The sequence below is a fragment of the Heloderma suspectum genome, chromosome 2, assembly GCF_057233095.1.
Source record: "Heloderma suspectum isolate Gila_16-S chromosome 2, 16-S_ref, whole genome shotgun sequence".
Taxonomy (NCBI): domain Eukaryota; kingdom Metazoa; phylum Chordata; class Lepidosauria; order Squamata; family Helodermatidae; genus Heloderma; species Heloderma suspectum.
Window position 1 is genome coordinate 141,104,279 of NC_139459.1, and position 27,973 is coordinate 141,132,251.

The following is a 27,973-nucleotide window of genomic DNA, read 5'->3' on the forward strand; positions in this document are numbered from 1 at the left end:
TGGGGTTATGATAAGGTCGTCATTTCTTTTCCTCATTTAATCCATGTTGCATTTTTGTTGGGACTAAACCTCTAGTCCAATAGAAAAAGGTATTTAAGAGGGATTGTCAGTCTTCTGCAAATCTTGCTGACAATATTTCCACACAAACTACTTTATACTCAGCTGCAGATCAAGGGATCTCCCTACGGAGCCCTCTTTTCTCACCTGAAATGAGAGGGCGTTCTGATTGACTTGACCTCCCAGATGCCAAAACATAATTTCACAATAATAAGGCCTGCATGTTAATCTTGCTGTTTGCGATCTGTGGCTCACACGCTACAGTGGGTGGGTGTGATTCTGGAATGAAAACAATGAAGCGTTCCCATGGAACATCATTGTAGAATAAGTAAGCAAAATGAGTTTATTTGCTGGGAACAGTGCAAATAATAGAGAAAACTAAAAGTGGTCACCGATGTCTTCTGGGGAGAAGTTCCAAGAAGTACGGTGGAGGCTTACTATTGTAGCTGATGATTTCCAGCCATGTCTGTTCACTTTCCTTAATGTGGCAACTTTGTAACCATAGAGTTTTTGTTTTACATAGGGTCAAATCTGTTTGCAAAATTTTGTTCAAGACGCATGTCCTGTTAATTAGAACATGTTATTGTTTGCCTGCTTTTCGCTAGGGCTCTGCCAAATACTCAATTGATTTCTGGATTGAAACTGGTGATTTTGGCAAAACTTTTCTTAACAAAATACTTCAATTATATAAATAGTCACCATGGTTTCCCTTGACTACTGCTGCTGCCTTTGTTTCCTCTTCAATTCTGTTTCTTCTTCCCTTTCCTAAATTAGTCACATGGAAAACCCCACCCAATCAGGACTCCTGATGCTAGGTCTAAATGATTACTATTACTGAGGGCAATTGAGAGTGAGGGCAAGTGAGGGAAATTTAATCAAGCAATTTTTTTGCAAGGTGTAATGAAAATGTAAAAAAGGTTTGCAAAAAAACAGTCTTGCTTTTCACAATTAGCTTCCAATTTGTGAAGATTCAACATTGATTTGAAGAATGTACTTTTGCCTTTCTAATTCCTGCTGAAATTGACAATCTGCACCCAATTTTATGTAATGAAAGGAGCAATGTAAGAAGAGCACAGGGCAGTTGTCTGTTCTTCATCTTGGCATGAATCCATTCTGGGAACTATTGAAAGAGAAAGTTGATGTTCAGTAGACTATTTAAGTCTTTCTGGGAACAGAAATGGCAGATGCTACTATATCCACCATTGGTAGCCCTAATCAAGCTTTGAAAACATTGTTCTTTGTGGTAGTTACCATGCACTGGGGACAACAACACCTCCCAAATATGACTACATCAAATATATCTTCTCATGGGGAATGGGTTCCTCTGTGCTCTAGCATCATGCCAAGGCCAGGCAGCAATTGAATTATTTTTGCACCAGCAAAAATTATGTAGTAGGGCCAGATTAAAAACATGTTTGTAACTTCTATAAATTGCAGGAAACACAGTCATTGTCATTTCAAGTATTGTGCAATGTTATCTTCTGCATGTTTACTTAGAGACAAGTCACCTGGCGCTTACTTACTCCCTAGAAAGTGTATTCAGGATTGTAGCTGAAATATAGATTGCCTCCTAGATTCACATAATTATAATAATGCTTTTTTCTAAGTGCTCAAAGTACCCCACATGCACTATTTGGCAGTCAGTAAGTGGTACACATGCATGTGCAAGTCTGCTCTCAGTGTGCTGGATGAACTGTAGAATGATATTAAGAGGGCACACCTGATGCAAGTGGAAAGAACAACTGAGAAAACAAGTGACATTTTACATGGGCATGTACTGGGTCCACTTTGCTGTGTGTGGCACAGATCCCTCCCATAGTGGCATCCTGAGAAACTTTCTTCGCTCCAGTCAAAGCTTCTTCAAAAAGCCCTACTCAGCAATATTTTTGCAGGTGGTGAAGGGGTTGGTAAACTCTCTGCCTCTGCTGTTGTCACCAGAAATAATTTCTAGCTGCTATGATGGGTTTGGTACACATTTTCCAGACAAACAGCTCAATCTTGCTTGAGAAAGGGTCTTTTCCACAGTGGCCCCACACCTCTGGAATAATTTGCCTTCGAGGGTCCACCAGGCTCCATCATTGCAGGCTTTTAAGAAGGCCCTGAAAACGTACTGCTTTACTCTGGCCTTCCCCTGATTATGTTTTATCAGACCTGGTTGTAGCTCCAGTTGTAAAGTTTATTTTATGCTTCTGTTCACTGTTTTTTAGAATGTTTGCTACTGTTGCTGATTAACTGTGTTTTTAATACTGTATTGGTTTTTATTATGTGTTTTTTTGTTGTTGTTGTATGCCACCTTGGGAAGGCTTCTGCCCTGAAAGGCAGCCAATATTTAAATAAATAAATAATCCAGTGCAGACTTAGGCACATCTAAGCCCATTGAAACCAATGAGCTTAAATGCTCCTAAGTCTATATAGGATTGCAACTAGTATCACTCTACTTTGGCATGACCTGGGACACTCTGCTGGCCTGCTGAATTGGCTTAGGGATGACTTACTTGTACTGACCTGCTTGTATTGTCCAAAATGGAAGTTGTGCTTGAGAGAATTAGGGGAGAAAACATTGATTTGAGATGCTTTCAGTAAGGCACAGGAAACTACATTTGCAAACCATTTATCAGTGGGACCAAAAAGTTTTTGTTTGTGTTCCCTGTGTTTTGGAGTGGAATGGTCTATGTTGTAGAACAGTGTAGCCTTTCACAGTTGTGACTGAGCACAACATGACAGGATGCAAGTGCTCCACTAACATCCTGGAGTTTGTCAAACTGTTCCATAGAAACATAAACTATATTGTAATTTCCTGTTCCATGAAGATGACACCGTTGCTTTTAATGCATGGAAAAATAGCCCTGAATAACCTCATTTGCACTTTGCATAAATTTCAAAACAATTCCAGTAAAGTAACTAGCCTTTATTACAGTCTGTGCATTTTGGCAACCATACACACACACACACACACACACACACACACCCCATATTGCAATGTTTGCTATTTCATGGCCCTTAAAAACAATTCGGAAATTTCTGTTGCTCCAAAATGCAGCAGCCAGACTTTAATCAGGTGTTTGCAGATCAGAACATATAACACCAACCTTGGATGGATCGATTTCATTGGTTACCTCTTTGTTTTTGGGCTCTGTTTAAAGTGCTGTTACTGGCCTTGACAGCCCTAAAGTCTGAGACCAGGTTCCTTTTTGTTTCCTTATAAGCCTGCCTGTGCATTCAAGAGTTGGAGGCCTTGCTCTCAGTCCCATCACGAAGTATGAGGGACAGGGTCTTTTCAAGAGTAATGGGTGGCCTGGCTTTGGAACACCCTTCCATCTGAGTTGCGTCAGGCTCCCCCTCTAAGCTCCTTCCAACAGAAGGAGCTTTTTCAACAAGCTTTTAGTGTTTGTTTGACTGATCAGTCCTGCTATTGCCTCAGTTCTGGCAATAGCTTTAGTCTAGTCTTAATTATGGTTTGAATTGCTGCTCTTAATTACTGCTTTAATTGGATTTTATGATTTTATTTTCTGTATGTAAAATAATGCTGCTCTAACAACATAAGAACAGCCCTGCTGGTTCAGACCGAAAGCCTATGTAGTCCAGAACCCTGCTTCCCAAACTGGCCAGCCAGATTCCTGAGGGAAGACCACGAGCAGGACATGAGGGCAGTGGCGTCCCCAGCAACTGGTCTTGGGGCTTCCTGATACTAGGGCCAGTATATGGCCAGCAGGGCTAGTAGCCATTGATAGCCCTTTCCACCAGAAGGGTCTTCGTCCCTTTTAAAGTCATATACATTGGTGGCCATCACCGCATCTTGTGGTAGCAGATTCCATAGTTTAACTGAGCACAGTGTGAACAAGTACTTCTTTTTATTCATCCTGAATCTCCTAGCATTTCACTTCATTGGATCACCCTGGATTCTTGTAATATGAAGGAGAGGGAAAACTTCTCCCTCAGGACTTTCTCAGTTAATTTTATAAATCTGAACTGAAAAGCCCCAAATGTTGTAACCTTTCCTCAAAGGGGAGTTGCCTGTTTAGCTTAGTTGCCCTTTTCCGCACTGAGTATGGCAATAGAAGAGTGAGACATAAATCATAATAATAGTTGTTGCTATTATTATTGTGTATGTAGACACACACACACATGCGCGCAAAAACATAAAGTGGGAGAATCCTTGTGGCTTATGGCAGCCAAGCATTTAGTCTCAGCTTTCTGAATGGATTCCAGATTTCCCCACCTGTTTGTAAAGCTTGTCTGCTTCAGAAGCCAAATGGACCATTTGGATTTCTGAGGGATCCTTGGCTTTCCACGTTTTTAGTACCAGACATTGGGCAAAATGCCTAGCACATGGAAACCAAGCTTGCTATGAGCCAGTCAGCACCCATACTTTTGGAATAATAGTCAATAATTAAGTTTTTGAATCTCAAGGAACAAGAAAAGCTTGTGATAAAATTAATTTGTTTAGCTACTTCGGATCAAAACTTTCCCAGGACTCTATGGGATCATAACATGCAAGTGAGATTACTCTTACTTTTACCACATCCCCAGCAATTCAGAGTTACTGATGAATTTAGCTTAAATTTAATTTAGCAGAAAGATTTAGCCAGAGGGGACTAATGGGTACACAAGATAAATTTTTTGCTGTCTCAAGTCTTGGGCACAAATCGACTGATGATTAGCTGTTTTTCATAAATACCTGGTTCCAACATGAAGTTTCAGTGGCATAGCCAGATCTTAAGCTTCACTTACACCTGAACTGGGTGTTGTCAGGTGTCCAGAACAACCTTGATGTATGGGAAGTACTGCAGAAGAATTGTATTTTTTTTCTTTTAACAAGGGTTACTAGGATCCAAGGAGGACAGGGCTCCTGTGCCTTTAATGGTTGGGCTGAAGAGGAAATCTTGGCTGGCACACCTCTTCTCATGACAAATGGCACCTGCTGAAATTCCATCTTCTGCACAACTCTTAAAGCACAGGAGGCCTGGCATCATCTTTTGGATCTGGTCACCCCAGTTTAAAAAACAAAACATAACTACTTGTATTTCCATATGAACACTACAGTGCCCAAATGACAGAGGATGAGATAAGGCAGCTTTCTATGTTCTTAAAGAGGGTGGGGCATTGCTCAGTGGTGGAACATCTGCTTTGCATGCAGAAGGCCCCAGGTTCAATCCCCGCCACCTCCAGGTAAGGTTAGGAAAGAATCCTGCCTGAAACCCTGGAGAGCCACTGCCAGTCAGTGTTGACAGTACCGGGCTAGATGGACAAATGGTCTGACTCCATATAAGGCAGCTTTTTATGTTCCTAGAAGATTAACCCAGGAGACATCCAACCCTGACATGTCCCAGATTTTACAGAGATTGATGCCACATGCCTTTGAGGTAGGGTGGCAGATGCAAGGAAGGACTGAGCACCTGTGCCCTTTAATCAGGTGGTCAGGGGCCTGCATTGACCTCCCTGAACCCACCGGGGGCCATACCCCACCCCCACTTCCAAATATGCTGCAGCAGCAATGGCAGAAATCACATTGGTTTAGCAAGGAAACAAAGTATGCCAGGAGTGTGCGTCTTGTTTCCAAGAAGAATTGCGCTTCGCGGAGTTGCATGGAAATAGCAATTCCAGCAGATACAGAATAAAGGTGTTTTCTCACCCCATGGATGATGGATGTGCCCTGTCCTACATGACATCTAATGATCTTACAAATTATCCTTTATTTTTTGCCTCAGCCTACCAGTAAATCATCTATTTGCAAAGGATAGGCTATGAGGTTCTCTATGTAGAGCAAATTCCTATTTGAAGAATTAATTTGCAAGCGTATGTCCACATGCGAATTAGTCTAGCAAATATTTGCAAACCAGCGTTACTGTAGGCTCAGTTTAGCAAAGCATTAAAGCTGTTCATCCACCATCAGCAATGTTTTGGCTCAAATGTAAATAGATCAATGGCTGAACTGTTGATTACAGGAGGGCTTGAGAAGAACACAGGAAATCTAGGGCTAAAGAGAGTACAGTGTTTGTTGCACAAATGTAACTTATTTCCAGTGTAGAACCCTGAGAATTTCTTGGTTTCCCAGACTTTGACTCTACGTATTTGAATTTCTCAGAGAGTCCCAGCAGGTCTGAATTCCTTTCTGTCTCGGGAAGGCTGTTCAGTCGATCATGATCATACAAGGGGACAAAGGCCAGTGGTCTTCAAAGAGACATCCTCAGCTGTCTGAAGTATTCTAAAAGTGCTACATTGCATTAAACCAAAAGCAGCTGAAGGATATTGAGGGGCATGCTGCTTTCGTCATCTCTTTTCCAGTATTCATTAGAATCTTGTGTCCCGTTCCCCAAAAACCAAAACTTAAAGGCAAGGCAAAGGAAGGATCATTACAATGGTAGGACAAGTAGATGCAACAGAGAACAAAACTTAAGGCAATCTGCACTTTCGCTCCACTTGCATGGAGTAAGCAGAACAGGACTGCAATCTGGAAAATGGAGTTATGTCAAGTTGCTCACACATCTGAGACTCTGTTGTCTCAAGGATCTGGGGCAGGGGAAAGAGATGGTGTGTTCTTGAGGATTTTGCTGATTATCCTGGGCCCTTACTGACCATTGAGTTGGCCTGATTTGAAGAGCTCCCATTCACAATCTCTCCTAAGAAGCTCTCAGTCTGTTTCCTGAATCCCTCTCTCTGCTAGTCAGATATATATAATTTAAAATACGGTAAGCGGTATATAACTTTCTTAAATAATAATAATAGTTCCTCAAAATACGGCTGTTCCAATTTGTGTAGCAAATGTAACATGCACTTCTGATCTGCATGCTTCATCTGTTTCACAGACAAAAATAGGGATATCTTGTGCATTTGTGACACCGATTCTCCTATAATACAGCACACAATAGTGAACCTCACCACTGTAGTGTGTGAAATGGTAGCCTATGCACTCCATGATGCCATTGTATCCATGTGCATGCATGCATACATACTAGACTCTAGTATGTGGCTGGCTGGGGAGTGCTGGGAGTTGTAGGACTTTCATCTGTCTAAACATTCATAGGATTGCGCCCTTGCTCAGAGGTGACCGCCTATCCAATGCAGGGCAGGAGAAGCACCGAGGGAATTGTTCCCTCCGCACTTCTCCTGCCCTGCATTTGCAGCTAGACAGCCGATTTCGCCTGTCTAGCTGTGGGAAGGCAGAGTGGGGGAGGAGGCTGCCGGACGACACATAGGATGTGTTGTACCGCCATTTCCGTCTTCCCCGCCCGGGAACGCCCCGTTTTGGCCACTCCGCACTCCTCTTCCGAGCACGGAGTGCGGGGCTGTTCCATGCTGCCTGTGAGGCAGCGCGGAAGGGGGGGGAGGTCAGTTCCCAGAAACCCACATATCGCATGGCCATGTAGCCACTGACTAGCGGCCATAAGATTGCTCCGTCTGTGATTTAACTTCTAGAGACCCTGGAGAGGAAGCTGGACTCTGAAGAATGACAGTTCTAGCAATTCAACCTAACAAAATTTTAACAGAGCATCTGTAAAGCTTCAGGGGTATGTGTGTGTCTCACACTAGGCTCTAAGCAGTAAGGATCTGGCACTGCGCTTCCTGTGTCACTGGCACTTTGCCTCTTCTGCAAACCTGGCAAACAGCTTTGTGGGGCAAGGGCACCATCTAGGTTGCAGTACCAGCCTACCTGACTGTTTGTCAGCTGACCCCACAAGCTGAATCATTGTTCACCTGGGAACCTTCTTCTGCCCGACATATGAACTTGGGACCTTCTTATGTCTGTGATACGTGATTTCAGAGTGTTTTGTGGTATTATTTGTACACCACTTTGACCTTTTGGGAAAGATACAAACACAAAACATTTACAAAAAATATAGCATCAGGCCTCTTATAAATATTTGTACACATGGTGCAGCTGGAACAGAAACGCATTGAGGTTAAGTTCTAACTGACTGAGGAACCAGAGCCAGCTCTACCATGAGACAAAGTGAGGCAACTGCCTCAGATGGCAGAGTGGGAGGCAAATATCTCTTGACATGCACGGTAAAATCCGCTGGGAAATCCTTCACACACCTCATTCACTTGAATGGGAGGTAATGAAGCGCACAGTTGTGGATTGTGCCGTTAATTAGTGAGTGAGAGTGTGTGTGTGGGGGTGCCATTTATATTTTCCTGAGGCACCAAAATGTTTTGGGCCAGTCCTGTCTGCAACATGAGGTGAAGGTTAAGGAGGAAGCTCCTTTCCCAAGTGCAATTGCACTGAGGATAATCCTACCGAACATATGTCAGTATTGGGCATCTGCCCCTAAGAGCCTGTGGATGAAGTAAACAAAAAACCCAAACCCAAGACATATTTTGTGTGTATGAAAACCCCACATCTTTAATCCAGCCTTTTAATCTGGGGCTCTCTGACTCATGATTTTTGGATGCTTTGGGTTGGCAGTTCTTCTCCATGTAGAGAGCTGTAGCTGAGTCTGAAGGTCTGTCTCTTCCCATGGCAGTCAGGCAGCCTGAGGGACACACTTCCTCTCCAAAGCTGAAGCAGATCCAAGCAAAATAGAACAAAGGGTCACAACCCAATTCAACTTCAGCTAGCCAAGAAAGAAGCTCATAATTCTAGTCCAAGATCTAAAGAACAGCATTGTGCTTTATGCTACATAAGACTTTGGAGCAACACTTTGACATAAATAGGGCATTCTTCCTCCTAGGACTTATTTATATTTTCAACCTGAAATCCTAGGGCAATTATTTTACATCATACATTGATATCACAGCAGCATAGGATGGGAAGGGCCTCCGTTTCCCAGGAATGGAACTTAAAAGCAAGGCAAACATTTCTTAGTGGGAAACTTCAGTCCACCCCCCCCCCACACACACGTAAACATACACTCACACACACCTCCTGTGATGTTTGAGGCTTCTTATGCTGTTTTGGGCCCTCCCTTTGCACCAAAAGTGATTGTGCGGAGGGACAAGATGCAGATTCTCCTTCATAGCATAGAAAGTGATATGATCATTGCTCATAGTGCAGCTGAATGCCTCTGAGAAGCTGGATGCTGCCCGTCCAACACATGGTGATTAGCCACCCATGATTGAGCAATAACAGGTCTGCGATGCCCTACGGTAAACATTCCATGGAGAGTCCAAGCAGTTTGGCTCAGCTCTGACTTTTGAAACTTTATTACACAAGGAAGAACAGTTAACTAAACATGTCTAGGATATTTCTGGAGCAGTTGCTTATTGTTGAAAGCAAGACCTTAAAGAATAGTTCATTTGGCTTGAAGGCTGCATCTTTACTGTTCAAATTATATAACAGCTCACTGGGATGAGCTACAAGGACTTAAGAACCTCTGTTAATATCCAGCATGCTGCAAGTAAGTCAATACTGTACCATAGAGCCTCTCAGATGAGTGACTAATAAATATGGACCGTTCTCTGTCACTAGTCAATACACTGAGGGAAAGGAATTAGCACATGGGTGTTACTGGTGTTTGTGGTAACTGTATGCTCATGACTAAGACTATGGAATGAGCAAATGGACTAGTCTCTCATCAGATGGAATTGAAGAATTTGGACCTTTAAAATCTCATATTTTAAAGGGAGAATCATATTTTTTCCAGTGCAATACTATGTGAATTTAGAAAATTATTCTGCATTGTGTCACTTGGCATTTACTTATTTAATTATTTGCCGTATTTTCATCCTGCTTTTCAGATAATTATTGTTTCCCAAAGCACTTGCAAGCTAAAATGACAAGACACACAAGGGAAGGGCTGTGGAGGGAAAAGGAAGAAGAGGGAGATCAGATTTTCAAGGCCAGAACAATGTTGCTATAAGCAACATACCCTGTTCAGACCAGGCTGATCTTCCTTGCTGCTGTTCTTGCTTGAATAGCAAGTGGTGGCTCTTGCTCCTTTGGCCGATGGATAGGATCAGAGCACTCTTTCCCCTTCCTTCTGTAGTCCCAGGGCTACAGGTATCTTGCACTGCCTCAAAAAGAAACCTCTGCATATTTGAGTAAATGACAGATGCTCAGTCAAATAAAATATCTGTTACTAGTTATAACTAGTCCTAGTTATAACCGATATCACCAGAGGAAAGTCAGGTGTCATTTGGGGGTCACAGGATCAGTAATGAAATGATACTGGTTATATCTCAAGTTTAACCAGACTGCATATTGTTTGTTAACTTAAAAACCCTCATCTTGATACTTCACCCTGTTAACGCATACAGTGCTTAACCTTCTAAAAGGATTTGCTCTTGCTTCTAGGACCATCCATTGTGACACCCCCTAAAGACATCTGGAACGTCACTGGGGCTCAGATTTACCTGAGTTGTGAGGTCATTGGAGTTCCAACCCCAGTACTCACCTGGAACAAGGTCAGTGACCTTTGGTGCAGATGTTGGAAATGATCCACCAGCAGGTTCTCTCTACAGGCCCCATTGAAATAAGTGGGTGCTATACCAGAGTGCTGCCAAGTTATCCTATGCAATCCCATGGAATTAAATGGGGTCCCCACAGGAGCACTACCAGGTTCTCCTGCACAAGCTCCCATTCAGTTCAGTGAGTCTTGTGCAGTACTTTCTGATGGCTTGGCAGCAGCACCTTTTCTGCTAACAATAGCCTAATAGGTAAGGATTCCATGTTGAGGGACACAGGAGGACAGGAGAAATTAGGCAGCTCAGAAATACTTAAGCAATTAATCACAGTAAACAGTTATCATCAAGGTATGCCAGATGTACAAGGGGAGAGGATTAAAACAAAACATGACAAAACAAGAATGAAAGGGGGGCGGGGTGGAAACCTAAAGCACTGCCAAGCCAAACACTCCCTCAGAGCTTTGCAAGCATAACTTAAATTACTAGGAGAGGCTCTTAAAATAGTCATTTGCAAAAGCAGAGCTAACTTCTCTGAGTAAAAGCGATTATGCAGGGTTTTTTCCCTTGCTTCCCAGCTCTGTCATGTTTTTTCTTCTTTTCAGTTACTTTTTTCCTGCAAGTCCTAGTTTTGCTTCTGTTTCTCCTTAGAAAACAATCTGTTACACTTTACCATATTAGGTCGCTATACAGAAGAGGAGCAAGTATTAAGGAATGTCTTTCTGTGAGCTCAAGCAAGATCTGGAGGCTTTGAAAACATTTCAGTACGCAAGGGTGCTAGTGATCTTGCACCGAGGAGGACAAAGACATGGGGGGAGGGGGGACTTGCTGTTTCAGAACAAAACTAGATAACATAAGTGGCCTTTGGTCATATTGTAATGGCTAAGAGTCTGGGCATTGTGTCAGAAAGTCCTTGGTTCCCAACTTCTGCCCAGCCTCCCTTGTTTCTGACTTTCCCCTAGCTATGAATGGGATTTCAGCTTATTTGGGGTGGGGTAACTCTCCTCTTGAAAAAGTTTCACAGGCTCGGAGTACACTCAGATCTAGCTGTGCTCAGAGAGCAGCAGTGGCCAGGGAGACACATTCCGCAGTTACCTCTAGGTTGGATTACTGCAGTGCACTCTACACGTGGCTGTCTTTGAAGGATCTTTGGAAACTGGCCCAGAATGCCACAGCAAAGGTCTTGATGGGTCTCATCTTTGGAAGCATGCGGTGCTTTGGTTTTTACAATAGCTGCGCTGTTCTGTTAGTTTCTGGGCACAGTACAAAATGCCAGTTATCACCTTTAAAGCCCTAAATGGTTTAGACCCAGGATACCTCAAAAAAACATACCGTTTTGTACAATCAATAAAGCCTGCCCATGCTGGATCTGCAGGGGACGCTGTATCCTGATGGTAATGGAGGCACGGCTGGTTGGGACATGGAAGATAGTTGACTGTGGTTGATGTCACAGTAGTAGCCATGCCATATTGCAACCCAGATTAGTTTTATTACAAATATATGTGGCTTTACCCACACTGGGGAACTCCCTCCAATGGGAGGCCCATTTGGACCCCTCTCTTGTTCATTGCTTAGTCTGTTCTAGCAGCCTTTTGGCCTGCTGGGATGAAGAATTTTTAGTAGACTGTCTCCAGGGTGTCTGTTAGTGTTCGTAGTGTTTTACTGTTTGATTTTTGTGTATTTTTAATACTTTTTATTCTACTTTTATCTTTGTAAATGAAATAAAGAACACCAGCACCAACAACATAATCATCTTCTGCAGTTTCCAGCATTGCAGTATTCTTAAGAGGACCCATCAATTAATAAAACAGAGGAAAAAAAAGAGAGATTTTTTGTGTAATTTTTAATTTCCTACAGGTCACCTGAGTTTTGCTATTGCAATAGGAGGAGGGCAGGGTGTAAATTATCTTACTAAATTAATAAACTGACCCAGTAACCTTAGCAAACCACTATTCTCTTGCAGCCTGAGCCCTCCCAACTGCAGTATGGGGGCAGTAATGTTGAATCAGCACTGATCCCAAGTCATTCTGAGCATGTAGCTCTTTGTCAGGGGAGATGTACATTTTAGTATTCCTTTTTTATTTTCTCCAAAAGGAATCATTGGCACGTTAGTTGTTGCAGCAGTTTCATTTTGGAGTGTATCTAGAGAGAGGCTGGCAGCAGGCCTCAGGTTCAGATGTCCTTCTCCAGTCCCTGCTCACCACAAGGAGAAGGTATGATCTCTCAGAGATGCAGGAGACTCTGCATTTATTTGGACACAAGAACTTCTTGTTCATTTGGTACCTTGCCCACCCAGTGAAGGAAAGGGACTTGCAAAGCTAAAGCCCACTCTCAGTGCCCCCCTGCTTATCATCCCTGGGCGGGCGGGGAGAAACATAATTATCTATGAAGTACTATTTGGTAGATCTAAGGCCAAACTAAACATTCTCCTCATCATGAATACAGGTGAGGAGGGAAGCTTAAACCCTCCTGAAATGCCACAGTCCCACTCTGAATAGGCACCATGCATACTTGTGAGAGTAGGGAAAACAATTACACATATTTCCACTATGTGTGATTACAGGAATGTTTAGTTTGGCCCCTAGTCCTCCATACTGGAAGAGTGCAATCAGCCAACGAATGCTTATGTTCACACAGGTAGTTTGTGCAATCCAATTATTGTTATTTTACTGTTTCTCTTTGAACAACTGACACCCTCCCTGAACTGCTTTTGAAATTCAACTTATTTTAAAAAGCAGTTTTCCATGTAGCTGTTTGAGGCGAAAAGCTGCTGTTAGAGGGGAAACTAATCCAAGTGCCCTTGGGCTCTCATGAAACTAGTTTCAAAGTACTTTGGATCCTGGCCAACATTAATAAAGTTCTCACAGTGTATAAGACTTGAACTGTTTTAAACATGTGGCCTACTTAGGCAGCAACATTAGGAACTAGGAAATTGAGAGATTGCAAAAACCTTGCCTTTAACCCTAATCCTTTCCCCTCCTATGTCAGATAACAAGGGGACAATACAGTGTCCAAAGAATGGAACTTCTTCCAGGAGATCGGGACAATTTAGCCATCCAGACACGTGGTGGTCCTGAGAAACATGAAGTGACTGGGTGGGTATTGGTAAGTACCAGCTCTCTTACAATCTGAAGTAATTCTGTATAATTTTGATAGAACGGCAGCATGTTTTTAGGAAAGAAATAGGCTTGTGGGGTGGTTGGGATGAATCATGGCACATGGAGGTGACATACAATCAACATAAGAAGTGGCACACTGGATCGGACCATCTAGTCCAGTTTTCCTGTTCACATAATGGCCAACCAGCTGCCCACAGGAAACCCACAAGCGGGACATGAGTGCAGTAGTACCCTGCTGCTCATGTTCCCCAGCAACTGGCGTACATAGGTATACTGTCATGACAAAAAGGGGGTGGGGGAGATGAGGTGGGAATGAATTTTTTTCTAGGCCTGCTAGATGGTGTAACCTTTGTCAAGGTTACATTTTCATACAATAAAACATGCATAAGCCTGAATCATGCAGCTGATTCCCAGATTGTCTGTAGGATTGCAGTCGTGCAGTCCAAGCTTATACACACTGAATTTTATGTACAGAGGCCCTATACATGTGTTGCAGCTACACTGCAGAAAGTAAGTTTTAAAATCAGTATTGCTGTAGACCTTTTGAATGAGTCAGTCAGGATAGTCATCCTGCTATCTCAGGGAGCACCTTATGCCAAATGAACACCGATTCCTCCTATACATGCTAAGATTTTTCAGGTGAGACCTTGCTTCAGATGACTTTGCCTTCTGACAACCACAAGCAGCAAGGCACTGTGCGTATTGGTGCTGTTCCTAGAGCGGCTCCCTTCACAGAGAGGCTCACCAAGCCAGCTCTGGGAAGGGGCCCTTAGAAGAATTCTTTTTTAAAAAACCTTACCATTTCTGGCAGGCTATATTTTGGATTCCTGCCATTTTTATTTTATTTTCTGCTGATTGCAGATGTAAACAATATGCAACATTCTGTTTTTATAGTTATTGTACTGGGAGGTCATTAAAAAGCCTGGAGGGCAGAATGATGGACTATAAGTTACAGCTCTGCTCCAAAGAAACATATATAGGAATTCCAGGCATGCACTGGGACTTACTTGCCTGCCCCAGCCCCATATGGCTTCCTCCCAAAGCTTTGTGTGAGGCTCAGGGGACCACGCAGAACGGCATGTGATGTGTGCATGGGGGGATCATTGACACACCCATGCACAAGAGGAAGCACTTGCTGCTCTAACATGGAGCACTTTGGAGCCATACCATAAAAATTAAATCCAAGAAGAAATGTTTTCCATCTAAACTAATGGCTTCCAGTGGTTTTCTACACATCTTTTCTAGAAAAAGAGGCAAATACAATATATCTTCCTACATCTTAAAACAGGGGAGGGGAACTTGTGCCCCTCGAGATGTTGTTGGATTGCAACTCCCATCAGCCCCAGCCAGTATGGTCAGTGGTTACAAGACATTGCCATGTTCAATCTTCCCTCACACCACAAAGATCAGGAGTAGGACTGAACTTGAAGAACTGGAGAGAACACTAGTCTCAGAATGCTTTCCACTCATTGCAAGCTAGATTAACTAAAAATGTTCAGACCAGGCTATGGTTCTATTTTGATAGATATCCCCTTTGAGCAAAGATGACACTGGAGAATACGAGTGCCATGCTTCAAACTCTAAAGGAGAGGCCACAGCCTCTGCAAGAATTACTGTGGTTAATTCTTTACATGAAATACCCACAATAAAAGGTAAGTAGGTAGCATGTTGCTATATTAGGACTGATATGAAACGGAAAGTAAATGTATGACTAGATCCAAAAGATGGTCTGTTAACTGATTAGTGATGTCAGTATATCATAAACAAGAATTCAGAAAATTTGTGAGCAAGAACTCAGTGACCTGGTTTGCATGATGTGACAGCCCACCTTGGCTTCATTTACCTATGGGAGCTTTCACATTGTGCTGGGTGCTCGCAGGCATTACTTTTGCATGGCATCTGTGGGCATCCAGCTTGCAGTGTTCTGCAATCCCAGGCGGCAGGCGTTGTTTGAGGGTTAGACAACCCTCAAAGAACCCATGGCTTGGTTTAGGGTTATTTGAGGATTGTCTCGCCCTCAAGCAACACCTGCCACCTGCATTTGCACAAGCAAGACACAGCAGGCTGGGTGCCCACGGGCACCATGTATAAATGGCACCTATGGACGCCCAGCACAATGCAACAGGCCCTGCAGGTAAATTAAGCTGGCAGGGCTGTTGTGTCATGCAACAGGCCCAATATCTTAGAATCACAGAATAGTAGGGTTGGAAGGGGCCTACAAGGCCATCGAGTCCAACCCCCTGCTCAATGCAGGAATCCAAGTCAGAGCATCCCTGACAGATGGCTGTCCAGCCTCGTCTTGAATGCCTCCAGTGTGGGAGAGTCCACCACCTCCCTAGGTAATTGGTTCCATTGTCATATTGCTCTAACAGTCAGGAAGTTTTTCCTGATGTTCAGCTGGAATCTGGCTTCCTGTAACTTGGGCCCATTATTCCGTGTCCTGCACTCTGGGATGATCAAGAAGAGATCCTGGCCTTCTTCTCTGTGACAACCTTTCAAGTACTTGAAGAGTGCTATCATATCTCCCCTCAGTCTTCTCAAGGCTAAACATGCCCAGTTCTTTCAGTCTCTCTTCATAGGGCTTTGTTTCCAGTCCCCTGATCATCTTTGTTGCCCTCCTCTGAACCCTCTCCAGCTTGTCTGCATCTGTCTTAAAGTGTGGTGCCCAGAACTGGACACAGTACTCCAGATCTTATTAGGGTTTAAACAGGTGTTCTTAATATCAGATGATTGTGAATAGAGGGGATCTTCCTTTTTATTTTTTGAGTTTTTCAAATATACATACATCTGTATATAGCAATAGAGGGGGTCTTAATAGACACGTGGCCAAGATATCAAGAGGATGGGATCAATTCACACTCATAGGTCTGGAGCAGCCATCTCCTTTCTTCCCTTGTCAACTAATTCAACACAACAAGGGGAGGCAAGCAGGGGAATAGTTCCCACTTGCCTTGGTGCTTGCAGTCACCCAACAGGGAGATCACAGGGTTTCACACACAAAGGAGGAGCTGGCAGGAGCCTGTTATGGAGAAGCATGCAAGAGCACTGGAATTCCTGAAGTTCAATATTGCTTGCAAGAGGTTCCAAGTAAAGGCAGGGAATCTTACCTTCATAAATGCAGCCTACATATCTTGTTTATATATTACCAGAGGGTGGATGGGGGGTGCTTTACAGATTGATATTCCTTATATTAAGCGTTTTTGCATTGTTTTAAGGAAATATGAACTATTTATAGAGCTTCTTAATTCTCTAGCCTGTTTTTCAAGAAAAACATAAACCTTTTGAATTTATAGCGTTGTACCATTTTCTTTGCAGGAGAAAGTGCTGAGCTGTGAAAGGTGAAAACTGTATATTTCTATAGAGAGGTAGAGGCTCTCATCTCTGCCAAATTTATGTTAATCTTCTAGAAAATTGGTGTTCTTTTCTGAACCAGTCATGCCTCTCTAATCACTCATTCCTATACAATTTTTGCTGAAATACCAATAAAGTATTTGACAAATAAAAAGCTTGACTGAAAAGCTTTTATTTCTATTTACAAAAACAAAAAAGCTCACACATTAGATGTTGGGATTTAAAAACATTTAAAGTGGAGCATGCAACTAAAAACCCAAAGTAAAAATCAGGTAGTGGCTAAGAGAAGGGGAACCTTTTGAAGGCTAGACGCTCATCATTCGAGGTGCAATACTCATTGACATCAGTTCCTGGAAGAGGAGTTTGCAGGCATACGGCATTCTCACCAGAGAAATCTGAAAACGGTTTAATAAATATTAGCAAAAAATATTTATTTTAATCAAAATACTTTTATGTCACCATTCAGTTTAAAAAATTCAGCGTGGCTAACACCATTGAAAAACAAATATAAAACTAAAGGTAAAATCTGCAGGAAGCAATAGAGTGAGAAATTCTAGAACCAATAAAGCCATCAATTAAAACCAGCTTCAGTGACATAGTCACTGGTTGTAATCCGCCCAGAGAATGTTAGTTATTGGGGAAACTGGAAATGTACTAAAGAAATAAATGATAAATAATGGTGGGAAGTGTGGGCAGACAAGACTGAATCTGCCTGGTACCAGAAGGGCGAAGTTGGTACCAGAAGGGCAAAGTCTGCACCAGGCAAACTTCCCTGCAGAGGGCTTTTTTCATACAGGATGCCATATCTGGAAAAGCCTTCCCCTGCCCAGTCTCCATCTGCCTAACGTTCAGAGAGTGGGGGACTCACAGGAGGGCCTCCAACAATGAACACAACGTTTCAGGAGGCTTGCGTGGTCTTGGAGGTACCAGGCTCCTAAGTCATTCAGGACTTTCAAAGTGAACATCGGCACCTTGAATCGTGTCTGGACTTCACATACAATATTGTCTAATCTAGAGATACCAGGACATGCATGGATAACCAGAACTCTGTCCAAGATGGGTTGCAGGAAGCGTAGCAGCCTTAGGTGGTATAAAGTGCTGCATATGTTACAGATGCCACTTGAACCTCCGGTGAGTAGCACCCCTAAACCACAAGCCTGACCCCTTAGGGAGAGGTCAATTCCCTCCAGAAGAGGTTGAGCACCATCTCTCTGGTCAGACAAACCAGCCATTATCAGAATGTCCATCTTGTCTCGACAGAGCTTTAGTTTATTGGCCCTCACCCAGTCCACTACTGGTCCAGTACAGTGCTTCAGCACCTCCACTGCCTTATCTGAATCTGATGAGAAGTAGAGATGGGTGTCCTTACCCTACTATCCATTATGCAAATCTACCCAATTCAGCAAAAACTATCACAAAGAAACTGTGTTTTATCATTTAACCTAGTATTTTAAGTAAGGGTATCTACTTGTATATTGCATTTTAGAACCTTTTAAAACTTCACCTATATTATTTCAGTAATCCTTACAACAGCCCTAAAATATTGGTCAGTATTAATCTCTCCTTATTGCAGATGGAGCTGAAACAGATGGCGACTTGCCCAAGGCCATCAGAGAGTTCATGGCAGAAACAAAATTGAACACCCTGCATATACAGGGTTCAGAGGTAATTCTGGATAGCAGATAGTGAACAATAGATGGCAGAAGAAATGGGTTTTGCAGAGAGGTTTAAAGGGAAAGAAGAAGTGTCAGGCAGAAGCCCTGAAGGTGGAGCCAAGACGGAACTCAAAGGATGAGAGAGGACCCATTAGTGCACTGATCAGACTGCAAGGAGAAGAATAGGTTGCATTTCCCCCATCTCTTTACATACCTGTGTTTTATTACGGCAGCCCCTGCACTCATAGGTGTGCGTCCTGGTGTTTGCTATTGCCATTAAGCCACACAGGTTGCACACATGAACCTGATATGGGTCTGATGCTTCAAACAGTCTTTCCCTTAAGAACTGCGCTGCTCCATGAGCAATCTGACAGTCTCGTTCCATTTCTCCAAAACGAAGGCCACCATCACTGGGGAAAAGAAAACAAGTTTACTTCCATATTTTGTCAAGCTAGAAGGATGCCAACTGTGTTGACCCTACCCCACCCCCTTTTAATATAATAAACCACTGGAGCAGAATCAAGGCTGCATGCAAAAATTATTTCCACAGGAAGTTAATGCTTTTTTTAATAAAACACCTAAAAGCTGCATGGGAATCTCTCACATTATTTGTGCTGTATGTCACAGTGCTTACAATGAAGGATTTAATATGAGAGGGAATCAAAGGGATACCTTCTGCAATGTAGTTTTACATTCAAATTATGGTATTGTGTATACTACAAAGTGTAGAAAAGCCAAAGAATCCAGTTACTTGATAGCATCCCCCTCCAACACACACCTTTATTTGTTTTAAAGGAATTTTCTAGTCCTTATGGTTGCAAATACGTGCTTGAAAGTTTGCTGAAAATCTCAGCAGCCAGAGGCATTACTGAGTATGATTTCCAGGGGTGCCCTACAGATCTCCTTGCTTTTGGCTGTAACCAGCAGCAGCAGCCGCCATGTAAGAATGCACCTGTTTCTTACCGAGATCGACCTTCCATGGGTTGCCTGTTAAGGATTTGGATTGGCCCTCTTGCACGGGAATGAATTTTGTCATCTACCATGTGTTTTAACCGCTGGTAATATGTAGGGCCAATAAAGATCTGCGATGTGATTTTGCGACCAGTGAAGCCATTGTATAAAACCTGGAGAAAGGAAAACACTCTGTGAACGCTAAATCATAGTGACACACCCACACAAGGAACAGGAACAATCAATCTCACAGTTGCCACTGTGATAATAACATACCTCGTTTCCTCTCAGATGGTAGCCATAGTCAGACAGCAAATTAGAAATCTTCTGCACGTTGACTGCGTCATTGAAAGGTGTGGCATCACCTATTTCTCCCTTATTTGCAGACACCTAAGGGAAAGGGAAGTAGTACTGAATTGCATAAACATTTGCAAAATAAGCCAGAATAATAGAATTTCAGTACCTCATTATTGCAGCACAAAACACAGCATGGTGTAGCTGATAAAGTGCTGGACCAAGACCGTGGAGACTCAACTTCAAATCCCTACCCAGGCATGAAAGCTCAGTGGATCACCTACCCTAGGGTTACTGTGAGGATGAAAGTGAAAGGATGGACCTTGTACACTGCTCTGAGCTCCTTACCTTTGCTTAGATTAGCTTTCTGGACTGTGCCCGCAGCTTTTTTCCACAAAATAAAAACTGCCTGACTACAACAAGAGATAAAGACAAACTAACTAAATCTCAGCAGCAAGACAGCCTGTGCTGGATGCAGGCCAAGGCACTGTCTAGTCCAGCATTCTGTTGCAAGCAGTGGCTAACCACATGCCCCCAAAGCTCACAAGCAGAGCAAGCTGGAGGGGTGCCTCAACTCCAAGCCGCAACATATTCTTACCTTCCCTTGCAGACATTCAATCAAGTGACCAATGGTCATACGCGAAGGGATGGCATGGGGATTGATGATTATATCAGGGGTGATGCCTTCACAGGTGAAAGGCATGTCCTAAAGACAGCAAAGAAAGATACTAGTTATACCGCCTGCCTTCAAAACAATTAACAGCAAGTCTAACCTTGACTACAGATTACTTGAGGCTAATCAACCTTACTTCTCTATACTATACTGCAAGTTACTGGGGGGTTTAAGGAGGCCATAACACTGCTTTTGTTCCACCAGGTATTTGATCAGTTTTGAATTTCCCCTGCTGTGTGCTCATTCTGTTTTGATGCACTCTGTTTTTCTTACACTTGCAAACACTCTACATGGGGCTGTTCTTGAACGCAATCCAGATGTTTTCAGCTAGCTAAACATTCTGCAGTTTAACAGGGACTGGTCACAGGAAGTGCATTACATTGATTCTTGTATTTCAATTCACTGGATTCTAGTGTATTGCCAACTCCAGTTTTAGAGAAGCTGGTTATATCTGTCAAGCCCCTAAACAGCTTAGGCCAGCCTTCCTCAACCTGATGCTCTCCAGATGTTTTGATCTACAACTCCCAGCATTTCTGACCACTGATCAGGCTGGCTGGGGCTGACTGGAATTGAAGTCCAAGACATCTGGAGCACACCAGGTTGGGGAAGGCTGGCCTAAGCCGTTTAGGGGCCAGTGTCTCTGCAGGAATGCCTCCTTCTGTGCAGACTTTCCTGAAGGCTCTTTTCTGACTTGTGGAGTATTCAGGGTGGGGCCTTCTTACTAGTGCTACAGTTACAAAACACCCTCCCCAAAGAGGCCCACAAAACCTCCCCATTAGCCAGCTTTAGGTGGCTGGCGAAGATCAAACTTTTGACATTATGCTGGGGCTGGAATTTTGAAAGGCATTATCACTATTTTTATACTGTTTTATTTATCTTTAAGGTTATGTTTGACCACCACCTGGAGTTTGAAAGGCAATGAATATATAATGTAAAAGCTGATAAGTTGCTTTGAATACAATTTTCTAAGCATGATTCTCCTTTACATCAAACAAACAGAATTGGAGGCTTTTACCTCTTGTCTATACTGGATACCACAGGTACCTTTCTGACCATGTCTGCTGGCAAATTTATCTCCAATTTGTGGGATTCTCACAGAGCGTACCTAGAGATAAGGGAAGACAGTTACTCAAGCTATTCAAGAATGCTGGCTTTTTTTGTGTGTTTAAAAAATCACACAACTCTTATGCATACCCGAATTTTGCAAAACTTGTACCCTTCCTGGTTCAAGGTAACCATGACTTGATCAACAATGCCAGTCTCACTAGTCCGCAAGAAAGTGCTGCAATCTCTCTTGGTGTAACGGCGATTGGTGCTCTCCAGTTCATCTTCATTCTCAGGCAAAGTTACTGTCTTGCCAATTATGACATCATCCCCTGAGACACGCACACCAGGTGCAATCAAGCCATCATCGTCCAGTTTGTCATAGATGGCATGCCTCATCCCTGAGGAAAATAAACAGAAACGGAGAGTGCATCCAAATCAGACCTGCACAACTTGCAACTCACCAAGCTGAACAAAACCATATCAACCCAACAGGGGCTTAGGAAACCCTGTTCGTGTTTCCCGTCTGGAATTTGAGAAGAAATGTGTGGTATGCTCCCGAAACTGGCAGGCTATGTCAAAAATAGTGCGAGACTGATTTAGGTTCTCCACTCTTCAAATAAGCGAGAAAAGACAGTTCATAAACATGGTTGTACTGAAGACATCCACATTTCTTAAGGCCATTCTGTGGAAGGTTTTGAATTCAAATCCTGATTCTGCACTTGTCCTTGGTAACCATGATCCAGCAGATCTATATGTATGGATGCATGCATGGGAAAGAATCAAATCAGAGGTCTGTTACATCCACTGCAACTGCTTGTGCTGCTGACCAGACTGTGTTAAGTTAAATTTTAAACACAAACACGGGTTTAGCATGCCGTTGAAGCCATGGTTCCAAGAAGGCTTCATATCCTGGCTTGTTCAGAAGCTGTTAACCGTTGTTTTCCTGTTTGGACATAATGGGAAACTACTGTTTAACTGAAGAGCTCCTGGCTTGATTGTGGGTTTGTGCAAAGCAGTTGCATATGGGACAAGCCAAGATGTGATGAACTGAATGCATCTAATGTGTAGAATCAGAGTGGGAAGTTACAATGTTCTCTGCAATTTATAAGAGCATAAAGCAGTCAAACTTGCTGTGTTTTATCACTGAGCAGCCACCTTTTGGCCAAGACCTCAAGATGCGCTGGTAGGCAACTTGTTTATTCTTACCCTGACATGTTTCACGAGTGGGTTTCTCAAACACTTCTTCTTGGACTCCTTTCTTGGACTCCTGCTCTTTGTAAGAACGATAGAACACAGATCTGATGAGGGAAAAATGGAAGTACCATTAGCTCCATGTCCAACAGCATTCTTCCAGTTCAGATGTCACAATTAGACATGAGCTAACATGTCTGATATATAGTATAGCTAAGAAACAGGAAAAAATGGGATGCAATGTTGACATTTAAATAATTAAGTGGAGCTGTGCTTAAGTATTCATATTAGGAGTCAGCAACTGAAAGCCCCTGGGTCAAATTCACTCCCACAATCAACCAACAGACTAAAAAGATATGGAGAAAATGGCATTTATGGCAAAATAACTTCAGGGGATAGAAGTTGCAGCACTGGCCTACCACCCCTTACTGCCTTCTCAAATAGGTCCTTCAGGAAAATTAGTTGCTGATCAGGGGGCTACAAATAACATCCAAAGGCCCCATTTGCATCTACCTGCAATGAGATGGGAACAACTTGTCTGCTGAGAACTGGGAAGGCCAACTGCATTAGTAAAAACCGATCTCAAATTGCAGCACGTACATTTTTGTCACAATGCTTATATTCATCTACCAAAAGAATTATCCAGATAATAGGGAAAGATCCCCTCCAGCATATGGCTACGTACACATCCACTCATGCATCACCATCCAAGCCATTATCAACTATCTTCACATGCTTTTGCTCTCCAGTTAGCTCATTTATCTTCTGCAGTGGTTTCAAAGTGTGATCTGGAGCATTCTGGCTTCCTCAGAAGTGTATCAGGGAAAAGCAGTAGCAGCAGACAAATATTTCGATAAGACAGCTTGTCTGCAATTGCTGATCTTCCCCTACAACAGCCTTCCCCAACCGGGTGCCCTCCAGATGTTTTGGACTACAACTCCCAGAACTCCTGTCCATTGTGCATGCTGGCTGGGGTTGATGGGAGTTGGTTCAACACATCTGGATGTCAGCAGATTGGAGAAGGCTGCCCTAAAACATACAGTTGCAGGAGAGAGCTAACCATTGTCTAGGGTGTACTCTCAGTTTGCATCGAGGAGGCCCAGCCAGCAGCCTGCATGCACAGAGAGTGCCTCCTAGAATATACCTTACTACACCATCTGCAACATCCAGGGTTGGCAGACACAGTACAAAGGAGTGTGTCAAGGAGGGAGAAAGCTTGAAAGTCACTGGCTTACAACAATGAACTTCCTTTGCATGAAGCTGCAGGGCACAATTCAAGACAGCAGGTAACATGCTTTAATTTAATTGTAAAGATTACACATACAAGGTTAACAGTTTAGAAGGTCAGACCTGAAAAAGCCTCTATCAACAGCAGAACGGTTCATAATGACAGAGTCCTCTTGGTTATAACCAGTATATGAAGCTATGGCCACAATAGAGTTGATGCCTATAAGGGATTCAAGAACATGCATCAGGCATGACAGACACACACACCGTCTGACTCTTGCATGGATATATTTACAATGGGACAAATGTATGCAGTAATACTGAAATCATTTGATGAACACATGCTGTGACCCCTTGTGGAAGATCCTGGAAACATCACCATTGAAGTAGAACCTTATAATCCCAGTGTGGAGCTGCCACGGAGTTTCTTTGCAACATCACATGTTCTCCCAACTCAAATATTCCTCCTGCCCATCACCTCCAAACACTGGTATTCTGTTCATCACACTAGAAAAAATGACTGAACAACTATGGTTGGGCTCTTGTTAAGAGATGATTCACCTTTAATGGTCCATCTTGAGCCTAATAAACCATATTCCTAGTCTGGATAATTAGGCCACAGCTTGAACTCTAGAAATACCTTAAGCTTGCTAAATGCTGGGAAACAACCAGTAATATCTTAACAAAAGTGCACACCCAAGTACAAGCAGTAACGAAGGCTCAGACGATGGGCATAGAGAAGACAGATTACCATGAGGAATGTACCTAAGGAACGCTGATACCAGTTGATAATCATGACTACACTATGGTTGTATGCCAAAAGAGCACTCTGACCCAACACATGTATTGGATATCAAACAAAAACACCACACTTAAGTAACAGATCACAAAGATATGTTTTAGATATATTCCATACTATCTAGAATAAACGTGAAGGTCACACAGTTCTTGTGTCAGAACAGATAGACAGGAACACGTTGAGAAACAGAAAAACTACCAGTTCTTCAAAATACACTCTGAAGATCCACCTATTCACACCAGAGACATGTTCTGCTGCACAGCTAAGAATATGTAACACATTTTCTCTCTAACTTACACAGGCTGCTGATATGCATTTGTTTAAGTAACTATCTTAATAAAGGCTTGTTTTATGGTATAAGGCACACCTGCTCAGTGTCTGTTATTTCTGATACAGTGGGAGCTTGAGAGACAGATGACTAAACGAATCTTGCATTAAAGCAAAAAGAAAAACGCTCTTGATAGCTAATCTTGCTGCAATTCAAAATTGCACAGAGCTTAATAACTTTCTCCCACTACCAAAGTTAAAGATCTCAAAACCGCTAACAGCAAAACACCAGTTGAGTGAAACGAGCCATTAGTGCCTATACCTCACCCACAGCATCCCATTAAACTTACCAGTGAGCATTTGCTATTGGTACCGAAGCTCTGACACTAAGGCTAATAACTGGAGGCCTTGGGCCCTTGAAGGTGCGCTCAGGCCCCTTTACGGCCAATCCCCAAACTAAAGAGGTCTGGAGATAATGGTGTATGTGCGCCAAGAGATCTGTCTGCAGAACACTTTAAGAGGTGATGGCTGGGACTTACTTGTCAGAGTAGCCCTCCTGGAGACCAGGTTTCTGTACACTAATGAGCAACTTGCAAACATACCTGCTGGCAACTCTCTGAATCTTAAGTATTCCATAGAGCGTGTAGTCACAAGGGGCTTCTGAGGATAATACAACACGTGAGCAAGTGTGTCCATACGAACATGGAAGTTGGTGATATAAACTCCCATAGCCTGCTTGCCCATAGCAGACTGGTATGTATTCCTAGGAGACTATGAACGTAAAAGAAACAGTGTTAGGAAGAAAAAAAACTTCATGCATTTTAAAATATATGCATAAAGAAAATATGACATTATAAGCTTCTATGCCAGCCATAAAACAAAATCTTCCAAACCTGGTTGTGATCTGGAAATGGGATAATAGATGCACAGACTCCTAGGATCATAGATGGGTGAATCTCACAGTGCGTGTAAGTTGAACAGTATGCAACTCCTTTCTCCTGCAAGTCATCTGGAGTCATAGCCAGCATAACAGTCTCCTCTTCTAGGGTGTCAATGTATTCTACTACACCACTGGCTACCAGATCCTGCCAGCTAAACAAAACACCACCATGATCTTAGGTCCCCAAAACTGATTTGATATCAAGCATGAATTGTGCATTTGGAATTGTTCTTATTAATGCAGCTGCAAACTGTTCAGAAGTCCTAGAACAAATTTGATAGATTGTGTGTGTCTCAAGCGGAGTGCTGAGAAGCTGCATATAATTTAGATTCATGAAAACAAAAAAGGAAGGAGATTGGAAATACATATTTTGTACACATACTATAAGATATATAAAACATACTGAGGTGAAACTACACATATTTTGCCCCTCCCTTTATCAGTTGTATTCATTTATTTAACCCAGCCCCTCAGTACTTTGTCTTTTATGTTCGTCTCATTAGAATGCGGAGTCCAGGGAACCTCAAACTTTTAAAATTCAGGGCCCTTTCTAAACTTGCTCTATCTTCTGAGTACTCCAATCCATTGGCAGCCACTTTCTTCACACAGCATATAATTAAACTATGGAATTTACTACCACAAGATGTACTGATGGACACCAGTTTGGCTAGCTTTAAAAGGGGATTAGACAAATTCATGGAGGATAAGGCCATGAATGGCTACCAGTCATGATGGCTATATACTATCTCCACTATAAGAGGCAGTATGCCTCTCAAAACCAGTTGCTAGGGAACACAAACGGGAGGGTTCTATAGCACTCATGTTCTGATTGTGGACTTCCCACAGGCAGCTGGTTGGCTACTGTGTGAACAGACTACTGAACTAGAGAGACCCTTGGTCTGATCCAGCAGGGCTCTTCTTATGTTCTTATCTCTTTTGGCAGGCAAGTACACAGAACCCTTGCACAAAGCTCCATGAACATAAGAAGTTGTGGGCATTAATCCAACATCACTGTCAGAGGAACACAGGGACCGGGCATCTCAGGCTCCTCCCTAAAACCAGCCAGGGAAGGAAACAGAAAGGAGAGGAGCGACTGTATCCAGAAGCTGCCTCTTGGCAACTTCCAGGGTTAGCACACAGCAGTTTAGATGGCTGAAACACTAAACCTCTGCTGCTAGGAGAATAGTCTTGCCAGGTGCAGGATCTTTTTCCTCTCTGGAACTCCCCTCCCTTGACACCTTGCACAGGTGTTCCCCCACCCCACCCTGCCTCTACTCCATTTTCTGAAACCCACTTGTGTAGCCTGATAATTCTCCCCATGAAGTTAAATGCTGCATAGCAGGTAACAAATTGAGTAGCAAATTAGGCATTAGCACAAGAGCCATCCTAAATCCATTTCTTCTGCATTCAGTTTCCCTGCAAGCCATTTACTCAAACATTTAGCACACTCCGGGAGAGAGCGGAGGACAGGAAGGCCTGGCGTGCTATGGTCCATGGGGTCACGAAGAGTCGGACACGACTGAACAACAACAACAGCAACAACCAGGAAATAGGAACACAGGAAGTTGCCTTATACTAGGTGAGAATATTTGTTCATTGAGCTCTGTATTGTCTACCCTGGAGGGCAACAGCTCTCCAGGCTCTTGGACACAGCAGGTCTTCCCCATCACCTGCTGCCTGCTGCCTAACTGGAAATGCCAGAGATTGAACCCAAGACCTTCTGCATACAACGTAGATGCCCTTGCTCCAAGATAAGCTCTCTCCCCTAAAGCAGCAGGAGTGGAAGCAGATAGACATTTTCTTAAAGTCACCCGAATCATTCATTTAACAAGTAGCCTTTAGGTGTCCTCTGGTGTTGGTTTGAGAGAAGGTTAGGTTTGAGAAAATAGAAATTATTGTCTGGGTTTCTTCTGACCTATTTGAGTGGGCTTTGTGTCAGTCACTCCAGGACATGCCCAATGCCATCTTGAGAGGTGCTTTGCTGCCATTGCAACAGACAAGCTGTTCAGGTTAGACTCAGGGCAAAGTGTTCAGGACATGTTTGTCCTCCCTTAAATCACA

General features: G+C 43.0%; 2 protein-coding genes across 6 annotated transcripts in view; one reads left to right on the forward strand and one right to left on the reverse strand.

The window, feature by feature from the left end:
* The window catches only part of IGFBP7 (insulin like growth factor binding protein 7), a 28,339-nt gene extending 11,309 nt beyond the window's left edge, over positions 1 to 17,030 (forward strand). The window contains exons 2-5 of the mRNA XM_084835078.1: positions 10,292 to 10,401; positions 13,387 to 13,503; positions 15,043 to 15,169; positions 16,833 to 17,030. Of these exons, the coding sequence (XP_084691204.1) occupies positions 10,292 to 10,401; positions 13,387 to 13,503; positions 15,043 to 15,169; positions 16,833 to 16,852 (374 nt within the window). The 3' untranslated portion in view covers positions 16,853 to 17,030. The remainder of the gene's footprint in view (positions 1 to 10,291; positions 10,402 to 13,386; positions 13,504 to 15,042; positions 15,170 to 16,832) is intronic.
* The window catches only part of POLR2B (RNA polymerase II subunit B), a 37,054-nt gene continuing 16,967 nt past the window's right edge, over positions 7,887 to 27,973 (reverse strand). For 3 of the 5 annotated variants that reach the window (XM_084835068.1, XM_084835066.1, XM_084835069.1), the window contains 11 exons: positions 25,866 to 26,064; positions 25,575 to 25,743; positions 24,030 to 24,126; positions 22,695 to 22,786; positions 21,636 to 21,886; positions 21,457 to 21,546; positions 20,367 to 20,474; positions 19,751 to 19,864; positions 19,487 to 19,647; positions 18,738 to 18,933; positions 16,282 to 17,263 (listed from right to left, as the gene is read on the reverse strand). In XM_084835068.1, the coding sequence (XP_084691194.1) occupies positions 17,174 to 17,263; positions 18,738 to 18,933; positions 19,487 to 19,647; positions 19,751 to 19,864; positions 20,367 to 20,474; positions 21,457 to 21,546; positions 21,636 to 21,886; positions 22,695 to 22,786; positions 24,030 to 24,126; positions 25,575 to 25,743; positions 25,866 to 26,064 (1,567 nt within the window). In that variant the 3' untranslated portion in view covers positions 16,282 to 17,173. Of the gene's footprint in view, positions 8,558 to 16,281; positions 17,264 to 18,737; positions 18,934 to 19,486; positions 19,648 to 19,750; positions 19,865 to 20,366; positions 20,475 to 21,456; positions 21,547 to 21,635; positions 21,887 to 22,694; positions 22,787 to 24,029; positions 24,127 to 25,574; positions 25,744 to 25,865; positions 26,065 to 27,973 lie in introns of those variants that run through there. The other 2 variants (XM_084835070.1, XM_084835067.1) reach the window with 1 other exon arrangement.